Source organism: Xenopus tropicalis, chromosome 6 (assembly GCF_000004195.4).
Source record: "Xenopus tropicalis strain Nigerian chromosome 6, UCB_Xtro_10.0, whole genome shotgun sequence".
In the NCBI taxonomy this organism is placed as follows: domain Eukaryota; kingdom Metazoa; phylum Chordata; class Amphibia; order Anura; family Pipidae; genus Xenopus; species Xenopus tropicalis.
In genome coordinates, this window is record NC_030682.2 from 133779536 (window position 1) to 133803451 (window position 23916).

At 39.4% G+C, this 23916-nt stretch overlaps 1 protein-coding gene across 1 annotated transcript in view; it reads left to right on the top strand.

Moving 5' to 3' along the window:
* Positions 1-22362, top strand: part of emc2 (ER membrane protein complex subunit 2) — a 39763-nt gene extending 17401 nt beyond the window's left edge. The window contains exons 5-12 of the mRNA NM_001011398.1: positions 1292-1377; positions 2629-2686; positions 6323-6408; positions 6580-6639; positions 7672-7753; positions 9386-9496; positions 12225-12329; positions 21151-22362. Of these exons, the coding sequence (NP_001011398.1) occupies positions 1292-1377; positions 2629-2686; positions 6323-6408; positions 6580-6639; positions 7672-7753; positions 9386-9496; positions 12225-12329; positions 21151-21237 (675 nt within the window). The 3' untranslated portion in view covers positions 21238-22362. The remainder of the gene's footprint in view (positions 1-1291; positions 1378-2628; positions 2687-6322; positions 6409-6579; positions 6640-7671; positions 7754-9385; positions 9497-12224; positions 12330-21150) is intronic.
* The last annotated feature ends 1554 nt before the right edge of the window (positions 22363-23916 follow it).

The window sequence follows — 23916 nt, forward strand, 5'->3', positions numbered from 1 at the left end:
TGAGAAATAAAAACTCTGGCAGCAGTTACATGTTAGCAGATGCTCATTAAATGGGAACTAAATCCCTCTTATTTTAACCCCTCCAAATTTGCCATACAAACTTGGCGTCATTTTTTAAATCACATTAGGCATGTTGCGATTCCTAATGAAACATGTATGTTTGGTTATCTTGTGGGTTTGTGAATCCATAAGGAGTGGATTATTGGAGCATATGTCTGGATCAGCTTTATCTGTGTATTCACTGAAGTGATGATGTTTGGAACTAGTGTAGTGCGTTTCCTCTCCCTATGTTGTCGGTTGTAGGGCAAAGCAGACAGGTACACTTCACTGGGAGTAGATCCCATTATTTATAAGAGAGCTGGGATCAGTAAGTTTATTATTGTCATCGTTTTTTTTATACAGTACATCTATTTTCAACAGCACTGTAGAGACTATACATCATTCACATCAGTCCCTGCCATGCAGAGCTTACAGCCTAAAGCAGTAGTTGCTGGGCTTTTTTGGTTCAAGCCGCTTTTTTTCAGGATTCCCCTTAGCATTGGTGTATTAGTGATTTGTACTCCGTATCATACTATAACTGAGCTTTACACTTGGGCTGTCAAGTGTATCTAAGGAGCAAATAGACATTCTCTTAAAATCTCACCCTAGGGGCAATGGCCCACTAGGAGATTAGTCACCCACGGTTAATCATGGCTACCGTGGGCGACTAATCTTCCCTAAAAACCTTTCCACCAGCTACAAAGGGAATTGCCAGTGGAAAGGCATATGATTTGTTTCCAGAGTCGTACAAAGTTTCCTGCAGAAAAAAACTTTGTGACTTCGGAAAACGAAGCGGCACGGATGCCATTTTACTGGTGATCACAGTCACCCACAGTATACAAGATTTAACTGCGGGCGACTCATATACCCGTGGGCAATCAGCCTAACTGGGCTTTAAACTGAGACCCCACCCGGCCATTTGTTCAAGCCCCAAGCACTCATCTAAGGTCCATATTACATACACACACACTATGGTCAATTTTATCAGAAGCCAGTTAACCTGCCCATGTGTTTTTGGAGTGTGGGAGGAAACCTATGCAGATATGGGAAGAATCGACACATTCCTTGCGGGGATTGAACCTAGGACAGCGGAGATAGCAATTGAGCAATACTAAACCTGGGATTAAAAAATTCTATAATATTCTTTTTGGCTAGAGAATCCCTTCTGATATTGACATTTACTCTGTTTATGATGATGATGAAAATGAAATTTTCTCTCAGATAATTCTTTCTGTTTGTTTTTTACTTTAAGTCTTGTCTTCAGGAACTAAGAAGGCAGTTTCCTGGGAGCCACAGGGTGAAAAGGCTAACTGGCCTGAGATTTGAAGCTATGGAGAGGTAATCATATTAGACTCCTAGGCAACTGTTCTAGAAGTGTTAGAAGGGATTACTATGTATATGTGTATGTCTTCTAAAATTTATTGTCTGTGAGATAAATTATGTGTGAATATAATAATTATATGGTGCATCTTGTAAACCAGACATGTCATACTCTCGAGGCTGCATCTGTTGTGAGTTACACCTTTAGTTATTTGAGCTGAAAGTTCTGTTTGGCCGGTTCCATATGCCTGTTTGGATTATACATGATGCTGCTGATTCCTGTGTAATGCTTGCTCCTATAAGCAGCAACAAAACAGGATTGCAGCATTTTCCATACCACTAAGTAGTGCCATTAAAAGAAAGCCAGCAGCAGTCATATATTTATATTCTTTTGTCATCTGTCAGTCATCTGGCCAAGATATCGGCTAGATATCGACCTTCAGGTTTAAAAATCATTTGGATCGGGGACCGCATCGGCTCGTTGATGCGGTCCCCAAACCGGCGAACGCCTATACCCGCTGTTCAATGGAATTAGCTCGATATAGACCACCTGTAGGTGGGGATATCAAGAGAAGAGCGGATCTTGGCATGTATGGCCACCTTAAGCGACCAATCACAATGGTGCGAGAATTATCGGGGGAAATAATTGTGAGACCACACATGGTCCAAAAAGATTTTATCGGTACATGTATGGCCAGCTTTAGGAAATTGCCCTACACTGTACTGTAATTTGACTGAGATTACTTTGTCATAGCATTAAATACATAGGGCCATGCAACTATAGCTACAGTCTTTACTATTATTATGTATTCATTTATATTTAGCTGCAGTACAGAAACTACTGAAGGGACATGCATAACGTCCAAGCTTTCCTTGCTAAATGCACAGTACAATTAGAAAGCTTTGTGAGCCCCTTGCAGGACTTTTGGGTTACCAAAGCATACCTCAAGTCTCCCACACCTCCCAACATAACAAATTTAAAAATGTGTGTATTTTTGACTCCTAATGGTTCAACTCAGTGAAAGGCTGCACCCAGCACACACTCTATCGACTTGCTGCCCTTTTCTTATTCAGAGGTACGGGATATAGATAGAACCAAATGATGTCAACTGTTTGCCCACATGGTAACCCTGTATAGCTCATAGAAAGTTTCTTTGCTAAGCAGAAAAGAACTCTCTTCGTGCTGAAATGCAAGGATTGTTTCAGCAAATGTGATTTTTCTGGAACTCATTTTCCAAAAGTGGTTTTCTCTTTCCTTTTTTGGAACAGGTACGATGATGCGCTCCAGATATATGACAGAATATTACAAGATGATCCAACTAACACAGTAAGTAGAAGATTGTGCCTGTAGTAGGTAATTTGAGCGAAGCAGTCTGAGCATATTCTTGGCCAGCAAAATATTGGTTCAGTCCATGCTAGCGCTCCCTCTGGGAAATGTGCTTCTTTTAATTATTTTATTATCTTGGACTCACAGTTTTGCCTGCATGTGAAATATTATAGTAATAATTATTAGTCCACAACTTAATTTAGACATGTCACTTAAGTTTCTTCTGTAAATGATACTTAATAGATATAAGCACCTGATTAGTTTAGTACTCTTTACTCTCTAGCCCAAATAAGCGCTAAGATTGGCTATTATGCACACTATCAGCTTACAGGGGGCTTTATTTGGTAGGAAATTTTGTTTGTATTCAACTAAGACTTGCCACAAAGTCAGGAATTCAAAAATAACTCCCTGGTTTGGGGGCACTGAGAGCAACATCCAAGGGGTTGGTGAGAAACATGTTGCCCCTGACCCACTGGTTGGGATCACTGCTCCAGCTATAAGCATTCTATCCTATGAGAAACTGAGAAACTAGTTGTTGTATACAGGGACAAGGTATATAGTAAGCAACCTTGTGTGAAACAGAATGGAAGGCAATATTAGCTCAGGGACAGCATACATAGAAAGTATTGCATTCAGATAACAATATGCACTCATATCACTGGTATACTGGATTGGCTTTAATGTAATATTAAATTCTTTAGGTTGAATTTTACGGATGGTTCTTACTCCACCTACTGTGTAGGTATAGTCTAGGGGTAACAGAGGTGTATCGGCATGTGATAGCATTGGGGAACTGTGGTGAAGTCTTAAAAGACAATATAAAGATTAGTTGTGCTATTAGTGAGACATGGAGGGAAGCTTTACTATATGTTTTCTAGACTTAGTAGGAGGTTGTTAGCATTTATTGGACAAAGGGTGGCTTTGTATCACTTATACCTTGACCTCTCTCTACATGCATATCGCATCAGTGCCCCCTTACCTTCTGCCTCTCATTGCCCTTGGTGGCAACACAGGTGGGGCATCCAGAAGCACCTGGAACAGTGACAATCACTGCAGTATAGGTTTGGTGTATATAGCAAGCTCACACATACAGGAATTCATGTTTTAGCTGCCCTTTAAAACACTTTTCTTTTCTATTTTTTTTTTTTTTATAATGTCTTTATTTTTCTGACAAGTGTGTTTTCCCTTCTTGACAAATGTTGATTTAAAAACATTAAAAAAAAAATCGCCCTGGAGGAAGCTCTTGGCTTTCTATCCCAGTTTTCACCCAAGGATAATCAGAGCCGGGCTTGGCAAGGTTTAATGTTTTCTAGGAGAAATCTAAACAGAAACGTTTGATAAATTGTCAGGTATTGAAATTGTTTATATATCATCTACCTGCTAATTATTTCCATATGCACATGTGGCTGCTGTGAGGAGAAAATAGGCTCTGGATCTTAAGCAGGACTTTCGCTGAGTTTACTTTGGCAGATATTACAGACTATCACTTTTTCTTATACGTGTGCTGACACATGGACTTGCTTAGATGACAGTATAGAGTGAAAACGAGGGGACCGAAAGGCAGCCAAATAGCCTCGCTTTGGCTCAATTCTTCTAACACTTCCTCGTTTGTATACAGGTGGTTAACCCTTACAGTGCTGAGGATGAGCCGGGAGTAATCTGAGCTGCAGTGTGCTTGGCTCTAGGAACATGTTGGCTCTTTTCACTCCATCTCAACAAGCCTAGTGATTGTGCCCAATTTTTATGGATGTGCTAAATCTGTTATTTTTGCATTTAGGTGAATATTAAATTCCTCAGAAAAACACCATATTTAGTTTTCATATTTAAATTTGTGAAAAATCAGCAATACTGTGGAAAAAAATTTGTCAGATGTTCAAGGCTTTTAATTCAAGACACTTAAAGGGGCTGTTCACCCTAAAATTTACTTTTATTATAATGCAAATATGAGTGATATTCTGAGACAATTTGCAGTTGATTTAGATTTTTTATTATTTGCGGTTTTATAATTATAGATTTTTGTTCAGCAGTTCTGGTGCTAGGGTCTTGTTTTCCTTAGCAACCAGGCAGTTGTTGTAGGGAGAGATGGGAATATGAAAAGGACTGGGCCTGAATAGAAAGATAAGTAATAAAAAGCAGAGTCGGACTGGGCCGCCGGGGCACCAGGGAAAAAATGGGCCCCGGCAGCCCAGACCCGAACCTCTCACCCCGGGGCGCTTCAACTATGCGTGCTCAGGGGTGGGGGTTGAAGGGTGTTGGGGGCTCCTGCGGGGGGGCATGTGTGAAGGCAGCCATTAGGGGTGCAGGGGCCACTGAGTCCCGGTGGGCCCTGCACCCCCCAGTCTGACCCTGATAAAAAGTAACAATAAAATTGTAGCCTCACATAGCAATAGTTTTTTGGTTGCTTGGGTCAGTGACCCCTATTTGAAAGCTGGTCACAAGAGGAAGGCAAATAATTTAAGAACTATTAATAATAAAGCCAATTTTAGAGCTTGTCATGTTATTAAATAGGTACTTTACCTTTTTTGTTTGACTAAGAGTCTCTTTGAAATACATTGGCAGGGATACACCAGGTATGATTATATTCTAAAAAATAATATAATAAAGTTACATTTATGTAATGGTATATGTTACTAATGGGTCATGGCTTTCTGGGCAGTCACAGGTTTGTTTATACCAGTCAAGTTTATACCATCCTCTTTTACCCTGCAAAGCAACAAAGGCCGTGATAGCACAGGCTAAGCTGGAGATCATATTTAAGATACCTGCCCTTTTCAAATATTTAAGATACCTGTCCTTTCCGAAGTATGCTGTGGTCATGAAGGAAAGCAAAGCTCACTGAGTGTATGTAATGCCCAGGGATGGAAAGTTTGCTGGTCAATGACTGGTATTAATATGTTATCATGGAACAGATTCAGCACAGTTATAATTCAACCCTATCCTGTATGCACTGTGCGGGAATGATAAATTACACATAAATGTATTCCCATATAGAAAGGGGTCATGTTAGGTGGGTGACTATGCTTACGTATAGCAACTGGAGGGGTTCTGGAACTGAGTAGAGTATCTGCTTTCTTTTAGTCAGAGAAACCAAAACAGCAAACAGCATCATATTCTATGTATGAAATCACTAAAATAGGAAATCTGGGTAAAAATATCCTATTTTAAATGGAGAAAGACAAGTTTCCATTGTAGAAATCAACATTGGTTTACATAGCAAGTTTAGCCAAGCATGGTAATTGTGATGAGGCCTTTAGCTCTTGAGTCCCGAAATCACCACTTGCGGCTTTCCCTGACACACATCCAGAGATTATGGAATGACAGGAAGCAGAGATGCAACTTTGAATGGGGTTTGGGGATTAGCATCCCCTGCTGGTGTGTAATTACAACACTCAGCCTCTTTGGATGAAGTGATGCATACAGAGAAAGAAAGGCCTACGTAGTGTCATTGTACAGGGTATTTTGCATGGCTTCCATGGGACACCATAGGGTGTGTTTGTATTCTCAATTCAAACAGTGGCCACGCAATGGAATTCCTCTGGCATTGAGATAATAATTTGCACAGTCAAATTACCTTCTTTAGAAAAAAAGCCATGGGGAATTAAGAGAAACTAATCCTCTATTAATGTCACCCTACAGGCAGCGAGAAAGCGAAAGATTGCCATTCGGAAAGCTCAGGGTAGAAACGCGGAGGCCATCCGAGAGCTGAATGAGTATTTGGAGCAGTGAGTGTTTTTACAAGGGGATTTTGTGTTCCCCATTCTGATATATATATTTTTAATTAAAATGGAATTTGCATTTGATTTAGCCCTTTGCCTCCAAGCTGTTCACTTTCCCATATTCTTTCCCACCCCACCTTGTTCTTCTCCTCAAGTACTTTCCCCTTATTCTTTCAGATTTGTTGGTGACCAAGAAGCTTGGCACGAACTTGCAGAGCTTTACATCAATGAACTTGAGTAAGTTATTAAAGCGCTGTTCCACAATGGCGCTTCTTGTGCTATCTACGCTCCAAGCCCATTGCCCGTGGGTCAGTTGAGTTGGCAAAATATATTTCCATCAATGATTCCATTATGAATTTTTCTATAAATGTATTTATTCACTTATTACCATAAGGGTTGGGCTTGTTTGGGAGGATTTTTGTTTTGCTTTCTAAACAAATTGATCACAGAGGATTACATATTCGAAACGAAACTTCAATTATCCTAAAAAAGGATTTCTATCCCCAAGCAGACAAAGGTTGGGGGGTTTTGTTTAATCCAGACAGGACTCTTTGTTGCCAGGGTGCAAAGCCAGGGGCAATCAGGAATTCTGAATGGAATAGGAACATGCTTATTGTATATTTAATGTTTTTGTTAGTTGTTTTATTGCTTTAGTGACAGGAGGAAATCCCAGTGTGAAAGGATTAAGCACAAGCTTTGGGGCACTTTTAGTAAGATCACTGCATTAATTCCATCGTCCTTCTAAAAGCAGAGGCGCGCCGTTTTATCATCCTTTCCTTATACTGCCCTTCCTAAATTATATCATTGTTTCCTTCCTCCCTGTTCATTGAGAATGTATGGTAAACTGGCATGTCCAACGTGCAGCCCTGGGATTGTAGTTTTAAGAATTCTGTGCCCCAATGCACTAGGTTTGGTGATCCCCCCCCCCCCCCAACACCCTATTTTTCAAACTTAGACCCCAGCCCTTAATAAGTAGGGCTGAGAAATGTTAAAGGGGCAACTGAAACAATTCCTGTAATTTGCTTATAGGCAGCACCCAGATGTAGCAAATAGTAATTGTCAATCCCCTGTGCTAAGTGCAGTAATTAGAAAAGCTCAAAATAAGTGGATTATATGTAAGTATCGTAAATTGAATATATGTTTTCTTTTGTTATATGTTATTACTTGGTCTTTGTTTATGGATTGAATTGATGCGTTTAAATTCAGTGTAGCGTTGTTCTTACAGTTCTAGGAACAAGCATTTAACACTTCTGCTTTCTTTCCCTTTAGCTATGCCAAAGCTGCTTTTTGTTTGGAAGAACTCATACTGACTAATCCACACAACCACTTCTATTACCAGCAGTTTGCTGAAGTGAGTACACGGACTGTTCAGGGAATGTGGTTTAACCTATCTGCCGAACACTAGTACGAAATGTCCTTTTAATCCATGAAGCCTCTGTGTGTCTAGGCTGATTCCAAGTCATTCATAATACCTTGCCAGATGTTCAGTAAACGGCAAAAGAGATGCTAATTTAAATTAAATGCTTTAATAGGGTGACCTAAATTATTTTGAATACTTCATATTTATTATTCCAGACCTTGATATTTCCAGAGTACAGTGAAAATTCATAGTAGGCTGAATATACAGGTTCTAAGATTTTCTCTTCTTAAATGCCCTGGCTGTGTATGCTCTGGTAATATAATTGAATACATTTACAGCACAGGCCTTATAAATGTCGACCTGCATTCTACTGTATCTACAGGGCAAATTTTCACTGAGCTGCACCATTAGCTATTAACAGAGCTGCAGGTAAAATGGGCTTTTCTTCAATGGCCATTTCTTTGAGTAAATTCCTATGGCAGAGTGAAAGGCAAGGGCCGATTATAGCTGCCGATATCGGTCCCTTAGGCCGATTCGGCAGCTTATCGGCCTGTGTAGGGGCAGAAACGAGGGGCCTGCCCGACCAATATCTGGCCTGAAATTGGCCAGATATCGGTCGACCAGGTTAAAAGATTCAGTCGGATCGGGGACTGCATTGGCTCGTTGATGCGGTCCCCGAACCGACTGCCCCATTGCCGCCATTATAATTTGATTGTTTGGCCCCAGGGCCAAATTGCGCCTATTGACGCAACTTTTACCAGTCAGTAGCTCCAGGTTTCCTACAATCGCCACAGCTCAGTTATGCCAAAAGAAGTTGTCAACCACATCTCAAATGCCCAAAATGACACCGACCGGATGAGCTAATCCTAACAAAGCAGGCACAACTGCACCAGATGCACCTTCCCCTGGTGACTGCAACAGTGCTGGAATTTTGGGGAAATAAACCTGCATTGTGAGGAAAAAAATGGCGATTGCGCTCAAAATTGCCCTTATTTACTGCACTTGCAGTCGTTAATGAGTCTTTTGGTCTTATATACACTGGTTAAAACCCAACTCTTTAAAGGTGGTGCAAAATAACTTTAGTGCTTGGCTAAATAGTTGCAATTGTGTATTTTGATGCCTGTTTTCCTTCTTTATTTTAAAGGTCAAAATATAGTGTCTTCATGTATTTGACACTTTTATGTTCCTGCAGAGAATTAATGACAGCCAACAATTTGAAATAGGAGCAGATGTCATTAGGGTTTTGTAAGCAGCCTTACAGGGGGCCAGTGAGCAATAAATTGCTTGTTACTGATTGGGGATCAGTGCCATCATTTTCACTCCCCTGTAGACATCTCACTTTGAGTAGTGCAGACATGGTACGTTCAGTATTTTTTCTTTGCGCAAATTGCCCAGAATTGCATCCGATCACTTCCTATTACGGTGAATGGGCATTGCTTGGTTTATGGCACATTGGAATGATTATTGCCACAGATTACAGATGTGACCTTTTAGGTCAGTTATTGCTCATTGCACTCCCCATTAACAGTAATGTAAAGCAATATGCCCCATTATCTTGTTTTCATTTAGTTATTTGATTTTCTATATGCTAATTCCCCCATACATCTTTGTTTCTTCTTCTAGGTCAAATATACCCAAGGAGGGCTTGAAAATCTGGAACTTTCTAGAAAGTATTTTTCCCAGGCTCTGAAACTCAACAACCACAACATGAGAGCATTGTTTGGACTTTACATAGTATGTTTCTTTATTTTACAATAGCTACAGAAATGGATGGAAGATAACTTTCAGGAATTGGCTTTTACACCACTGGTTTGGTGTCAAATGTATTATCTTTATTAAGATATATCTTTGTAACATGAGATGTGTAAACCCTTTCTAAAGAAGGGAAGGCTCATTTTGTATTACACAGTGAGGGTCATTTATAAGTACAAGTATAGGACCTATTACCCAGAATGCTCGGGACCAAGGGTATTCCGGATAAGGGGTCTTTCCATAATTTGGATCTCCATACCTTAAGTCTACTAAAAAATCAATAAAACATTAATTAAACCCAATAGACTGGTTTTGCATCCAATAAGGATTATTTATATCTTAGTTGGGATCAATTATAATATACTTGTTTATTACTACAGAGAAAAAGGAAATAAGTTTTAAAATTCTGAATAATTTGATTAAAATGGAGCCCATGGGAGACGGGCATTCCGTAATTCAGAGCTTTCGGGTTTCCGGATAAGTGATCCCATACCTATACTGGGCTAATTTGTACCTGGGCAGTAACCCATAGCAGCCAGTCTGCGATTTTTTTTCAGCCAACTGCACGTCAAACAGTGACTGCTAAAATCGCATTGGTTGCCCAGGTGCAAATTTGCCCAGTGTTACTAGATGACCCCCCAGTAACATGATTACATGCTGCATTTATTGGTTACATTCATGGCTCAAATGACTGAGGTAGAGACCCCTTGCTCCAATACTCCAACCGTTGAGAAACCACAAGGAGTGTGATCATTAAATGTAACATGAAATAACAGTGGACCCATCAAGTTGGGCTGTCCAGTTCGATGAAAAGGGAGCGAAAAAGGGTTGCAGCAAGACTTTGGTGCTGTTTCTTAAGAAATCGTTTCATGTTCGTAATTATTGGACATAGTTAAAAAAAAAAAAAAAAAAAAAAGCTTAATTTATGATCTTGTTGGCTCAACTAATAAGGCAAAAATAGTCAAGGATAATAGACAGGATGAAAGCTTCTGCTGCTGAATGCTAGGTTTTATTGCCATTGACCTTAAGCACCTTTTTAGCTCATACAGATCACATTTCTTTGTTAGTTCTTAATCTTAAAATACTTTATCAGTGAGACTAATAGGGCAGTATATAAACGTGCCGCAGCATAAAAGCAAAAAAGATGGAACATATTACTTGCTAGTGGTATATTTTCCCCTTTTTAAGAATTAAAAATACAGTTTTTTAAGTTTTACAAGAAAGGGGGTTATTATTGTAGCACACATTCTACTGAAACAAGGTTTAATGTACAGAATAGTGTATAGATAAATCTTATTTTTAGTATGACAGTCATTTTCCACCACCCCCCCCCCCCCCCCCCCCCCCCCCTTACCCTCTGCTTTCCTTGGTGGGTGGTGCACAGATTCTGTGGACAGCAGAGGGATTTCAAATCCCAGAATACTGAGCTCCCTGTGTGTATTGCTAGCCTGTCACTGCAGTGAGGTTTCAGGGCTTACCCACAGGAATGCCACCATCTGCCAGGAAAACTGTCCCGGGAAACACCAGTTCAGCTTTGCCCTCCAGTGATATCACACAGGGCCATGCTGGGTAGCTGTGCTAGGGCCATTCACACATGCACATTTTGGAAGCTGTACACTGAAAGGAGACTCCATTCTTAATGCAAAGACACAGGAGAATGGTTTATGAGCTTTTTAAGTATATGAAGGAGCCTTGTCTTTAAACAGTGGGTTACCCTTAAGACATGGTAACAGCAACAATAACCTTAAGGCAGTGGTTTGAATGAGAGACTGGAATATTAGTAAGTGAATAGGTTGATAAATAAGACATGATAATGGTAACAATAGCCTTATTTATCTACGTATTCATGTCTATTCATACTAATATTTCAGTCTCTTGTTCAAACCACTGCCTGGTTGCTAGGAAAAACAAGACCCTAGCAACCAGATAGCTGCTGAAATAACAAAAGTAGAGCTGCTAAGCCAAAGTGAAAAACCATAAAAAAAACAAAACCGTCTAAATCAAGTTAATTTAAAGTTGAACAACCCCTTTCACATTTAGTATTTGAAACCGGTGCATTTCTGTAGCATATGAAACAATAAGGTTCTGCAGCATTCTTCATGTGAGATAAAAAAAAAATACTTTTTTATGGTTCTGTTCTCCTTTATAAGCAATTTCATGGCACTTATAACAAGTTAATGAGGCATATGGTGGCTATCATAGCTTTATTTAGCTTTGGCTTAGAGGACTCTGGAGAACAAGGCCTGAAAAAATTCACACAACGATTAATAGATTTCAAAGTCAATGTTGTTAGTAAAACCTGCTAAAGCTTCTTAAATCAGACTTTCTTGTGGCTTTCTGATTAGATCCTGATGTTCCAGTTTACTTACAATTCTATCATTTTTGGGTTTGTGCTCCATAGTTTTCATTTCTGCCTCATGTTATTAGAAGTTCCTGGCATTCTCCGGCTGGACATTAATAATTACAATTCTTGTACTAAGTGTGCCTGCAGCACAAAATGTTAGCCATGTAAATGCTAAACTTGGGGGATTCTTGAGTTAAGAACTCGGAAAGAGCCAATTTCTGTAACGTGCTGAAATCTGTAATGGCTGATTAAATGGTGGGTTTGCTTCCCATCTGTGCTAATCACCTCTGCCATTAATACTTGTAACTCTTTTATGCATATGCTTTTCATTATTTGCTTACCATATCTATGTTTGTTCCTTTCTAGTCATCCGTCCATATTGCTTCCAATCCCAAAGCAAGTGCAAAAATGAAGAAGGATAATGTAAAATATGCAACATGGGCCACTAGCCAAATAAAAAAAGCTTATCAGGTATGTATAGATATGAATAGTAACCGCTGTGTGTGCACTTTGTACTGCTGGAAGTTTATTAGGCCCTGATACACCTTCCATACTTGCATTTTTGGTGTGGCTGTCTAACAACATATTTAGATGCAGAAATGCTACAAGTTGACAAAAACCTGTTTTTATATTGTTGATTTTGTTTTTAGAAGAAGATATAGCAAATAAAGGGCAACTGTATTCTGTGAGAACTGTACAAGTAGGTCATTCTGTGCTTGTCAAGGGTTAAAATGAAGCTCATGTGTTGTACTGATTCACTTACATGACATAATATTTTTATCCAAAGAGCATGGTGTCCTATGAGTATTTATTACAGAGGGCTTTAAAGAGATTGTACATCAGTCGCTGCTTACAGTCTGAAGTGTCTCTTAAATTCATAAACACTAGGGTCAATATCATCAGGAGTAAGTGAGCAAGTGTGGGGAAGCCCATATATATAGTGACCTAATCGGTATCCGACCCTGAACTCCAGCACGGCAAGGCAGCAATGCTTACCAGTGCACCACTGTGCCACCCATTTATTGGCTGGTAGGCTGAATGAGGGTTTGCCATAGGAAACATGTCTTTTTGTCAAAACAACCTAATACACCCGATAAAGTCTTCTAATGCGAGTCTATTTGCCAAACTGCTACAAGAAAAGAAAAAGAAGTGTTTTATTGATGACACATTGATACACTTATTTATCCAATCATTTAAAAAAAAAAGTAGAAATGCATGTACAACAGTGGACCCTACGCTTAACGTGTTTCATGGCCTCTCACCACTTCCTCAGAAGCATCTAGATCAGTGATCCCCAACCAGTGGCTCGGGGGCAACATGTTGCTCATCAACCCCTTGGATGTTGCTCTCAGTGCCCCTCTGACTTGGGGGCAAGTCAGGGGAATTCCTGACTTGGGGGCAAGTTTTGGTTGAATAAAAACAAGATTTACTACCAAATAAAGCCCCTGTTAGTTGATAGTGTGCATAGAGGCCCCAAATTGCCAATATTAGCCCTTATTTGGCACCTCCATGAACTTTTATGGTGCTTGTGTTGCTCTCCAAGTCTTTTTACATTTGACTGTGGCTCACAAGTAAGAAAGGTTGGGGACCCCTGATCTAGATAGAAGATCTAGATGTGTGTACTGTACATGGGCTTTTTGGGAGATTGCAGCTGATGGACACGATGGACATATCTTTTGTTCCTCCTCAACTACTATATGAGCACAAAGGTTTTTGGCATCCGGTTGTTGTTTGCAGTAACATTTTAAGGTTTTGTCTGGTATTTTGGTCCTTTTCTGATTATGGTGGAGAAGTAACTCGCTGATTAACCCAATGTTAGAGAACATTTGCTTGTCGTTGTTTGCCTTTATCTTGCCATGTGTCTCGTTATCTTTCGGAGAAGCAGTAGTTGTTATGCTGCTGTTTCCCTGACGGTAGTTAAAATTGCAACATCCATTGCGAAATACAAAAGCTTTACTTATATAGTATATTTGTGTTCCATGCAGTATTATCTAATTGTTCCATTAATATATATATATATATAAATATATATATATATATATATATATATATATATATATATATACTCATTATCATATTTTCTTAATTAATTTGGGCACTTTGGAATTATTTGTGATGTATTTTCCCTTGTTATTTGATGAAGACCTTTTAAGAAGTAAGCATTACCCAACATTATTTTAGCGAAGTATTTGTTTTGGCGTATCCACAGGCAGAAGAATTTTGGCACTGCCAAGGCCATTTGAGTAATGCTCAGAGAGTGTATTAATGTGATACTTAGCTAAGTTCTTTTTCCAGTTAAAATATCTTTGGGATGAGTTTTAATATAACTGATCCATGTTTATAATTGAAGCCTTGTAGACTTTGTTTGCGCTAGGTGAAACCATGAACCATTCCACATCTGTACCTGTACAAAGGGACTACTCATGGCTCCAAACCACTTACATATTTTCCTACTTTACACTGATGTTATTTACTGGAATATACCTATTTCTGCGCCATATATGTACACGTAAGTACGCATTGTGAGAACATGCAAGAAATTCTAGAACTTTTCAAGGTGAATTGACCAGTAAAGGTCACTGTGTCAATGAGATTCTATAGAGAGGTTATTCTTTTACAGAGTATCACTGAGTGCAGCCTTTTATAATGAGAAATACAAATGCGTAGGTAAATAAGGCTTTCTGTGTGAAAGAATCTGTGCCCATCGTCTTATTGAACCTTTGTTGGAAATGGTCAATTCTTCTAGATTTTCCTCTGTGAATCCTTTACGCGAGGAGTGTTGTGGAATGTTTTGTGATATTTTTTCTGTCAATTTATCAATATTTATCATTTGTTTCATATTCTCTTGATGTATAGGGGCCACAGTGATATTAAGGAGTAATTTGCATTTTGGCAGGAAATGCACAGCTAAACCATATAGTTATTGTTATTTAACCCTTTAACTGCAAGTGACCTGTACCACTCTAGTCCCACTAGTCCCCCTTATGCATTTGAATGAAATGCATAAATGTACATCACTGCTACTCTAACTTTTTAGCTGGCAAAGTAATTATATGTTGGTGGCAATTGGAGGGTTAAACAAGATACAGCATTGCCAATGAAATAAGCCCAAACCGTAGTGCATATGTAGTACAGGTATAGGACCTGTTATCCAGAATGCTCGGGACCAAGGGTTTTCTGGGTAAGGGATCTTTCCGTAAATTGGATCTCCATACTTAAAGGAGAAGGAAAGGCTAAGTCACTTGGGGGTGCCAAAATGTTAGGCACCCCCAAGTGACTTAGATTGCTTACCTCTTACCCCAGGCTGGTGCCCCTGTACGGAGAGAACAGCACCAGCCCGGGGTAGCAGCGATCGTTTCCTCCTTCCTTTTCGCTTGCGTGCACAGTAGAGTGAAAAGCCGAACTTAAATGTTAAAGTCGGCTTTTCACTCTACTGCGCATGCGCCGGCCGACGGATTACGCCGGGAGAAGAGAAAGGAAGGAGGAAGCGCTTCCTGCAGGTACCCCAGGCTGGTGCTTTTTTCTCCTAACAGGGGCACCAGCCCAGGGTACAAGGTAGGCGATCTAAGTCACTTGGGGGTGCCTAACATTTTGGCACCCCCAAGTGACTTAGCCTTTCCTTCTCCTTTAAGTATGGAGATCCAATTTACGGAAAGATCCCTTATCCAGAAAAACCCCAGGTCCCGAGCATTCTGGATAACAGGTCCCATACCTGTACTGGATTAAAAATATACTCTTAGTCAAGTTTATTTGCTTTTAGGCTCCATTGGTGGCACCAGTCCTAAAGGCCTGGGCTCTGCCTGTTATTGGAAAGAGCAGTTTGGCTAATCCGGTTGCTAGCCCCCTCCATGTGAATATTACACTGAGCATTACATCGGTGGGACGCTTCCAACTTTAATATTTGTGCGTTATCTTTATATTGTTTATTCAGAGCGCAGAAATGTGACCTTGTTTCTCCAAAAGCTTCAGTGATTTTATCGTGAGATTCCCAAGCATTAAACCTTGCATTTTTGCATCAAAGCTTTTCTCTTGGAGGAATTGGAACTCCCAAAGCATCAGATTAGGACTATTCCTGTTTGCCTGGGAATGGAAGGGGAGAGGCAGAAGAAAAGGCATTCTGTTCTCCCTCAGGCCAGGCGTAGCTTCATTTTATCAGCTAGGAACGTGGAAATAACGAGTAATCCGTGCCACTGTACAAAGGGTTTTATCATGGCGGGTAGTTATGGGAATTTTCATAGGGTGGATTACTTTTAAAGTAGTCAGTGGAGAAAAATATGTTCAACTAAATTTGTTACAGGTGATGCCTATTTCTTTTTTTTTTCTAGGGGGTGGAGCGTATTAAGTGCGTCAGTGCCTAAAATACTACATGCATTTCATTTACATCCTGCATGGCTAATGGGAACTAACTGTAGGCACCCAATGAGGGCTGTACTGGTTTAATAGGGCCGGAGATTGGCAGGAAATGCACAGCTAAACCATATAGTTATTGTTATTTAACCCTTTAACTGCAAGTGACCTGCACCACTCTAGTCCTGCTCATTACCTAGCAACCAATTTGACCCTTTCATTTGAATGAAATGCATAAATGTACATCACTGCTACTCTAAATTTTTAGCAGGCAAAGTAATTATATGTTGGTGGCAATTAGAGGGTTAAACAAGATACTACATTGCCAATGAAATGAACCCAAACTGTAGTGCATATGTAGTACAGGTATAGGACCTGTTATCCAGAATGCTTGGGACCAAGGGTATTCCGATATGGGGTCTTTCCATAATTTGGATCTCCATATGTTAAGTCTACTAAAAAAATCAATAACACATGAAATAAACCCAATAGGATTGTTCTGTCCCCAATAAGGGGTAATTATATCTTAAATACACAAAAAGAGGTTGTGGGAGCACTCCAAGGCTAAATAAAGTATACAAAAACAATGGAAGTGCAACTGATCTGACCAAATTAACTACAAACATACAGAAAGACAAAAGGGATTGATCAATGCACATTCCCTGGTCCCCTGTTTCATAAGTAAATTGTCTATTGGTTTCATGCTAGTGCATACAGTATATTGACAAGAAACAGGGGTTTTTAGTTACAAAATTATGATCATAAGATTGGTAAGCCACCAAGTCTTTCTGTAATTATATCTTAGTTGGGATCAAGTACAGGTACTATTTTATTATTACAGAGAAAAGGAATCATTTAACCATTAAATAAACCCAATAGGATTGTTCTGCCCCCAATAAGGGGTAATTATATCTTAGTTGGGATCAAGTACAGGTACTGTTTTATTATTACAGAGAAAAGGGAATCATTTAACCATTAAATAAACCCAATAGGACTGTTCTGCCCCCAATAAGGGGTAATTATATCTTAGTTGGGATCAAGTACAAGTACTGTTTTATTATTACAGAGAAAAGGGAATCATTTAACCATTAAATAAACCCAATAGGGCTGTTCTGCCCCCAATAAGGGGTAATTATATCTTAGTTGGGATCAAGTACAGGTACTGTTTTATTATTACAGAGAAAAGGGAATCATTTAACCATTAAATAAACCCAATAGGGCTGTTCTGCCCCCAATAAGGGGTAATTATATCTTAGTTGGGATCAAGTACAGGTACTGTTTTATTATTACAGAGAAAAAGGAAATCAGTTCTAAAATTCTGTATTATTTTAAAATGGAAACTATGGGAGACAGGCTTTTTGTAATTCGGAGCTTTCTGGATAATGGGTTTCTGGATAAGGGATCCCATACCTGTACAGATATGGCATACATTATCCTGAAACCCGTTATCCAGAATTAGGGGAAGGCCATCTCCCATAGATTCCATTTAATTCAAATAATTCTCATTGTTAAAACCGATTTCCTTTTTCTCTGCAATCTGTAGTTTTGGGGTCACAGATATTTCTTGGGAACATTTCATGGGTTTTTTTCCTCCTTTTTTTTTTTTCTTGTTTATAGGCTCACTCTGGGTTATTAGCACAAGTTGTGTGTTTTACATATTGGAATACTTGTGGCAATCATGTGATCCTATAAATTGTTACACAGTTGAGGCCAAACAAACACAGACTCTTAAAGCCAACAGTTAATGCATTTCATGTAGTTCTTTTTATTACAATATACGTCGACTATACGAGCTGTACCTTATGGCGCGTTCATTTATAATTTATGGAGCCTCCAAGCAAAGCAATGTGAAGGGAGTGCTTTTATTGGGGGGGGCATATTAAAGATGTACCTTGAACACTTATCATTATTTGAAGTTGATATGTAACCTGGGCCTAGTTTCAGGGGGGATCTAAACCATGCTGCCCCATCTAACCTTTCCTTCGATGAGCACCTATTTAACGTAGGAGCACTAGTATCACCTAAGCTAAGGCTCCAACACTGCTTCATGGCTAAAATCCTTGTTTTCACCAAGAGAGTTTTGATATTTTCTTGACCAATCCCTAACACACAAGTACTTTGTTAGTCTGTTTTTTTGCTCAGCTATAAAAATCACTCTTTATACGTTTATAGTACTCGTCATAAGAATAATGCGAGTTTGGACTTCAGAAATAGTTGCCTGCAGCTGATTGATCCATATAGTTAGCATAGGGTCAGTTGCAGGTTAAGAGCATGAGAGAAGCTTGTCCCTGCCTGGGTGGAACTGTTCTTGATCACATAATCCTTCCCCACACATCATACGGAGCTTGCTAAATGAACCCAGCTTCGGAGAACAGCCATAAATCAAAGACCTAATATTCAGATAGCAGAGAATATCCCATTATATAGGAAATTTATTAAGTGTTTAAATGCTCACATTTAGTTAAGAAATAGTTTCCCTGACTCGGAGCAAATTACGACAGTACTCTCTTGAGAAAAACACCGTTAACTGCTAGTATATTGAGAATGCGCCTTTCACTGACAAAAACGGCAATTTAACTACTTAATATATTTGCTATAATCGGGCCGATGAGTGATGGAGGCTGTCAGTGCTGTTAGAAAATTAATTTTGAAATCAGCATGGAGCAGTCAGCAGCTTTCTATTCAAAGGCTCGAGGTCCACTAATAGAAGTGGCTTAAGGTATAATTATAGGAATATATAATTGGCTGGGCTTAATTTCTTCCTGGCTAACTACTTGAGAGTGGAAATGAAATCTTAGTTTAATGGGGTACATGATTGTTAATCTTTCCTTGTGCTATCCAAACTAAAGCCGTGTGTAACAGTCTCAGACTTTAAGTGGGAAAAGTTGTCTTTTACACACTGTCACAAGCCGGAACTTTACATTTTCTTTTATTTCTGCTGACTTCGGCTATAACCTGCGCTTTATTTTTATTACTTGGCACTAAAGAGCAAAACTGTTTGAAAAATAAACAAAAATTCAAAGGGGCTTATTGAAAACAGATTATAAGATATTTTCATTCAACTACAGATTTCCTATAATTGAATGAAAACGTTTAAGTTTTATCAAAATAAAAGATTTGTGTTGAAAAGGGAATAGTTTGAAATCTCTTTGCACAAGAAAAGTGGGAGAGAAGAATATTTAAATAAAATAAAAACAAAATGTTGCTCAGTGGCAAGGCATTTTTGGGCGATTTGTCACCCGCAGCAACATAGATTACCATGGGCCACAATTCTTACTGTGCGCCATTGCCCTTATTTTCTTCTTTCATAGGGCAGATTCACTAAGGTGCGTTAAAATGAGCGCTATTTATAGCATGCGCTAAAAATCTTTTCGAGTCTAATTTTTCGTGTCTTAACTCACGATTCACTAAAAGGATACTTGCGTTAATTTAGACGCGATGCTGTTTGCGTTATTTAAGTCGCAAAGACTATTTTCATGGGGTAATCGACGCAATGCACGCCATATTAGCCATACACACCATTCCATTCGTAAAACTACTACTGGCGGCTGCATCACTCTGGGGCCAACACAGACTTGAATAAATCCCACTGCAAAGTCCATATTGTGTTGCCAAAAGCTCATGAACTGTACTTTTCTATAATTACCGCCTGCCCCAAGTAGGGGTTAATTTTCGCACAGACAAATGCGATATTTAGCGCGTCTAAGTGTTTGTGAATCATGCGTTAGTATTATTTCTGCTCGCTAATTAACGCAATAGCGGTAAAATTAACGCATTCGGTTGCGCACTATTTAACGCACGCGATATGCGACTTAACACAGGTGATAATACTTTAGCAAATCGCATGTTTTTTTTCCAGCGTAAATTTTAGCGCAAAAAAGCATGCAATAGCACTTATCAACCTTTAGTGAATCAACCCTCATGTCTAGACACATCAAAATTTGAGGGTTTTTTTTTATTTTTTAATTTGAACAAAGAAGAAGAGTTTGAATCTCAAAAACTTGATCAACTAAAGCCATGTAAAAAAAAAAACTCATTTGCATTCTACTCATGTCTTTTAAAAAAAAAATTAAAATTTGAAAACCTTGAATTCACATTTTACATCAGAAAATTATTTACTGTATTTTACTATTTATAGCTTTGACTATTAAAAACTATTTACCTGACACGTTTCATGCTCAACCTATTTTTCCTTTTGTTTGTTTTTGTACAGAATATTCTTCACCCCCCCCCCCCAACTGGAAACTTACAATACCCTTATTGGTGTAAAGCATTTTTCAATGAAAAAAATGATACATTTTACAGTTCTCTGTTAGGAAGGATAACTTTGACACATTATATTGGATGGGCTTCCTGTATGCTTAATGGTCATCAGAAAATTTTAGAAGTGTATATGTTTTGTATTTTAATATTTTTTTTGTTTTTCAAACATATAAAGCCAGTGCTAAACCTCAGTAATAAATAGTTCATGGCCACTTGGCTTAAGGTGGCCATACATGCTAAGATCCGCTCGCTTGGCGAGGTCGATCTTCTCCCGATATCCTCACCTCTGGGTGGGCAATATCGGGCTATTTCAGTCTTTTGGCCCTGGGGCCAAACGATCGAATTAGAATGACGGGTATAGGCGTCCGTCAGTTACGACTAAAAATGAAACCTGCCCGATCGATATCTGGCTGATTTCAGGCCAGATGTCGGTCGGGCAGGCCCGTAGTTAGTGCCCATACATGGCCGATTAGCTGCTGAATCTGTCTAAGGGACTGATAACAGCAGCTAGAATTGGCCCGTGTATGGGCACTTAGAAGGGAGTTATGGAGTAATGTAGCTCTTGCTGTGCTAATGTTGAAACTTCCTTGCATAGGCTTTTTGTGAAGAGATAAAGCCTTTGACTGTTTGGTATCTAATAACTATGTATCTTGGCAATAACACACACTTGTTTCCCCCTTAGCTTGCAGGTCGCACCATGACTGATACACAGACATCTTTAAAGGCAGTTGAAGATATGTTGGAAACCTTGCAGATCACACAGTCCTAATAACACAATGGATTACTACACCATCAGCAAGTCTCATTAATTCCCTTGATGATCAATTTTTTAAGATGTGAATAGTTTGTGCACTGCTTTGGCCCTGTTGCCAACCAGATTAACCCTCAGAAAGTACTTGTGTGTGTGGCTTCCTATCACTATGCACAATGAATAAAAGACCGCTTCAGTAGCTGCACCTACACGGGTATGGAAAGGGTTATCTCTGCCTACCTTAAAAAACTAAAGTCAAACTGTTTTAATGTCTTAAAGGAAAAATGCAGATTGTTTTTGGTTATTTTTATTTAAGTTAAAGTCCATTTATAGTCTGGTAGCGTGCACAAGCCTGAGGTATTTATTAAAAAAGCTGGACTATGTGCCCTGCCTCTATCGTTGTTTAAATAGAGTTATATTGTTAGTCAAGAAATCCATAAAGTGCTAATAACTTGGATGTTGGCGTTGGTCTGGAGTATAATACCTCTCCTCCTGAGGTGGTAGTCAGGCTATTCTACTCAAGCCACACTTGGAGGTCCAACTTTGGTAAAAGCCCTCCTTAAAGGGATTCTGTCATCATTGATATGGCATAGTTTTTATTACTGAATTACACTGTGTGCATTGCAACTAATTCCTTCTACCATTTCAAATGTTTAGCTCTTATATTGGTGTGTAGGTGCCATTGTGACCGATTCTGAGCTTTCAGATGAAGCCAGCACTACACAATTTTCAGATAAGCTATTGTTTCTCCTACTCCTTCTCCTAATGTAACTTGAGGAGTCATGGCGGGATGACTTGGATTTCTACTATTGAGTGTTATTCTTTTATCTACCACTAGGTGTGGAAGCATTTTTAGTAATACAGGGTGGCAGGGAGCCGTTATGCTGCTCCCTTCCCATTGCTCTCTTGATCGGCTGCTGGATGGGGGGGGGTAAAGGAGGTGTTGCAAACACTGAAACTTGCAGCTCAGCAACAAAGAGAGACTGAATTTATCAGAGAACAAGTCACATGGCTGAGGGCCCCTGGTAAACTAAAAACTTCTAGCCCCAAATCAAATTTCAAAATTTAATATGAAAAAAAATCTGTTTCCTTGTTTTGAAAAGTGCTATAAACCGATGCATTCTCTAAAAAAAAAAAAAAAAAGTTTTCCAAGACAGAATCCCTTTTACTAATAACAATGTTATAGAGATAATACATTGGTGTATCAGTCATACTGACATAGCTCAAGAACTATCTAGATTAGCCAATTGATCTGGACACTGTAGCTTTAGGTGTATCAAGGACAGCAAATGGACATTCTCACCAAATCTCACTCTAACTGGCCTTCAGTCTAAGCCCTCCTCTGATACTGCTTTATACCCCTCCCAGGAGGGCCAACCCAACCGTTTAACCACTGGTCTAGGCAGATGACAATGTTCAACCTGTACCAGATGCAGCTAAGCTGTGTTTGCATGCATTTGGCTTGTCTGCTCTGGTCTCAACTCCGCACTACATCACCCACCCGTGTAACAACAGGGGGAGAAGCCATTGTGCCAGGCTCCGATCAAAACTGCATCTCTTGTTAAAATGCCAGATGAAACACCAGTCTAACAGAACCCTTCAGAGCTTTATAAGCACTAGATGAAATATGGTTTATACAAAGGAAATGGAATGCACATGTACCTGGCAGGGTCCAGCTGCAGGCGTGGAACAGTTCTCTAGGCATATGTTTGAAGGAAGAAAAAAACTAAGATGAGACTCTTCCCCTATTAACACAGTAAATGACTTTGCCCAAAACACAGGCCATTCCCGGAGCAATACTGTATTTGTCACACTGTGTATGGAACATATTTATTATATTATACATAAAGCGTTTCTGTCCTGTTTAATGTCTGCAAAACTAAAATAAACTCTATTAATTTACATCATTTTGTATATGTATGCATATTGTTTTTGCGGTTAAACCATATGGTTTCATTTTTGTATGCTGCCATTTTGGATTTCCAGGTGCCACCCTGTTTTGAATGAAAGGGATCATTTATAAAGGTGCTACAAGAGAATGACCAAAGACCTGCACTGAACATGGATCCACTGCACTAACTCCATGGCAATAGAAAATGATGGCAAAGGCATCAGCATCCAGAGGGCCATGGTGGCAGCTTCTACTACCTTTTGCCAACTGCCCTAAGGTGGTCAGCTTGCAAATGTTCACAATTACCCTTGACCTAATCTTTAAATGCCTGGACCTTACCTGCGTGCTCACATTTTAGGCAATTACAGCTCGGAAATCCGTCCGTGAACATTTCCATGAGTGATAATGACCCTACCCATGGGTGCACTGGTGATTGCCATTCAGGTCCATGGCAAGTATTTTAACCTTACCTGCCAAGCTGCGGTGGCAAAGATCATCCCCTTTCCATTGCTTTTAATGTTAAAACAGTAAAGTGTTCAGAACCCCCCTTATAGTCAATGGCAAGATTACATTTATTATGGAAAATATTAAATGGAAACTGAAATATATGTTCCATGCAAATAATAACGCTCAGCATCATGTTGCACCTACTGCGCCATTTTGGAATAAGGTGCAAAGTGGAGCATTCATCTGGATTTTTAGGGTATTACTGTTCTGGACCCACACAATTATTCTGCTCCTGCTGAATAGCATATAAATTAAGGACCTGATTTATGATTGCTGAAGCCACCATAAAGGAAACACTG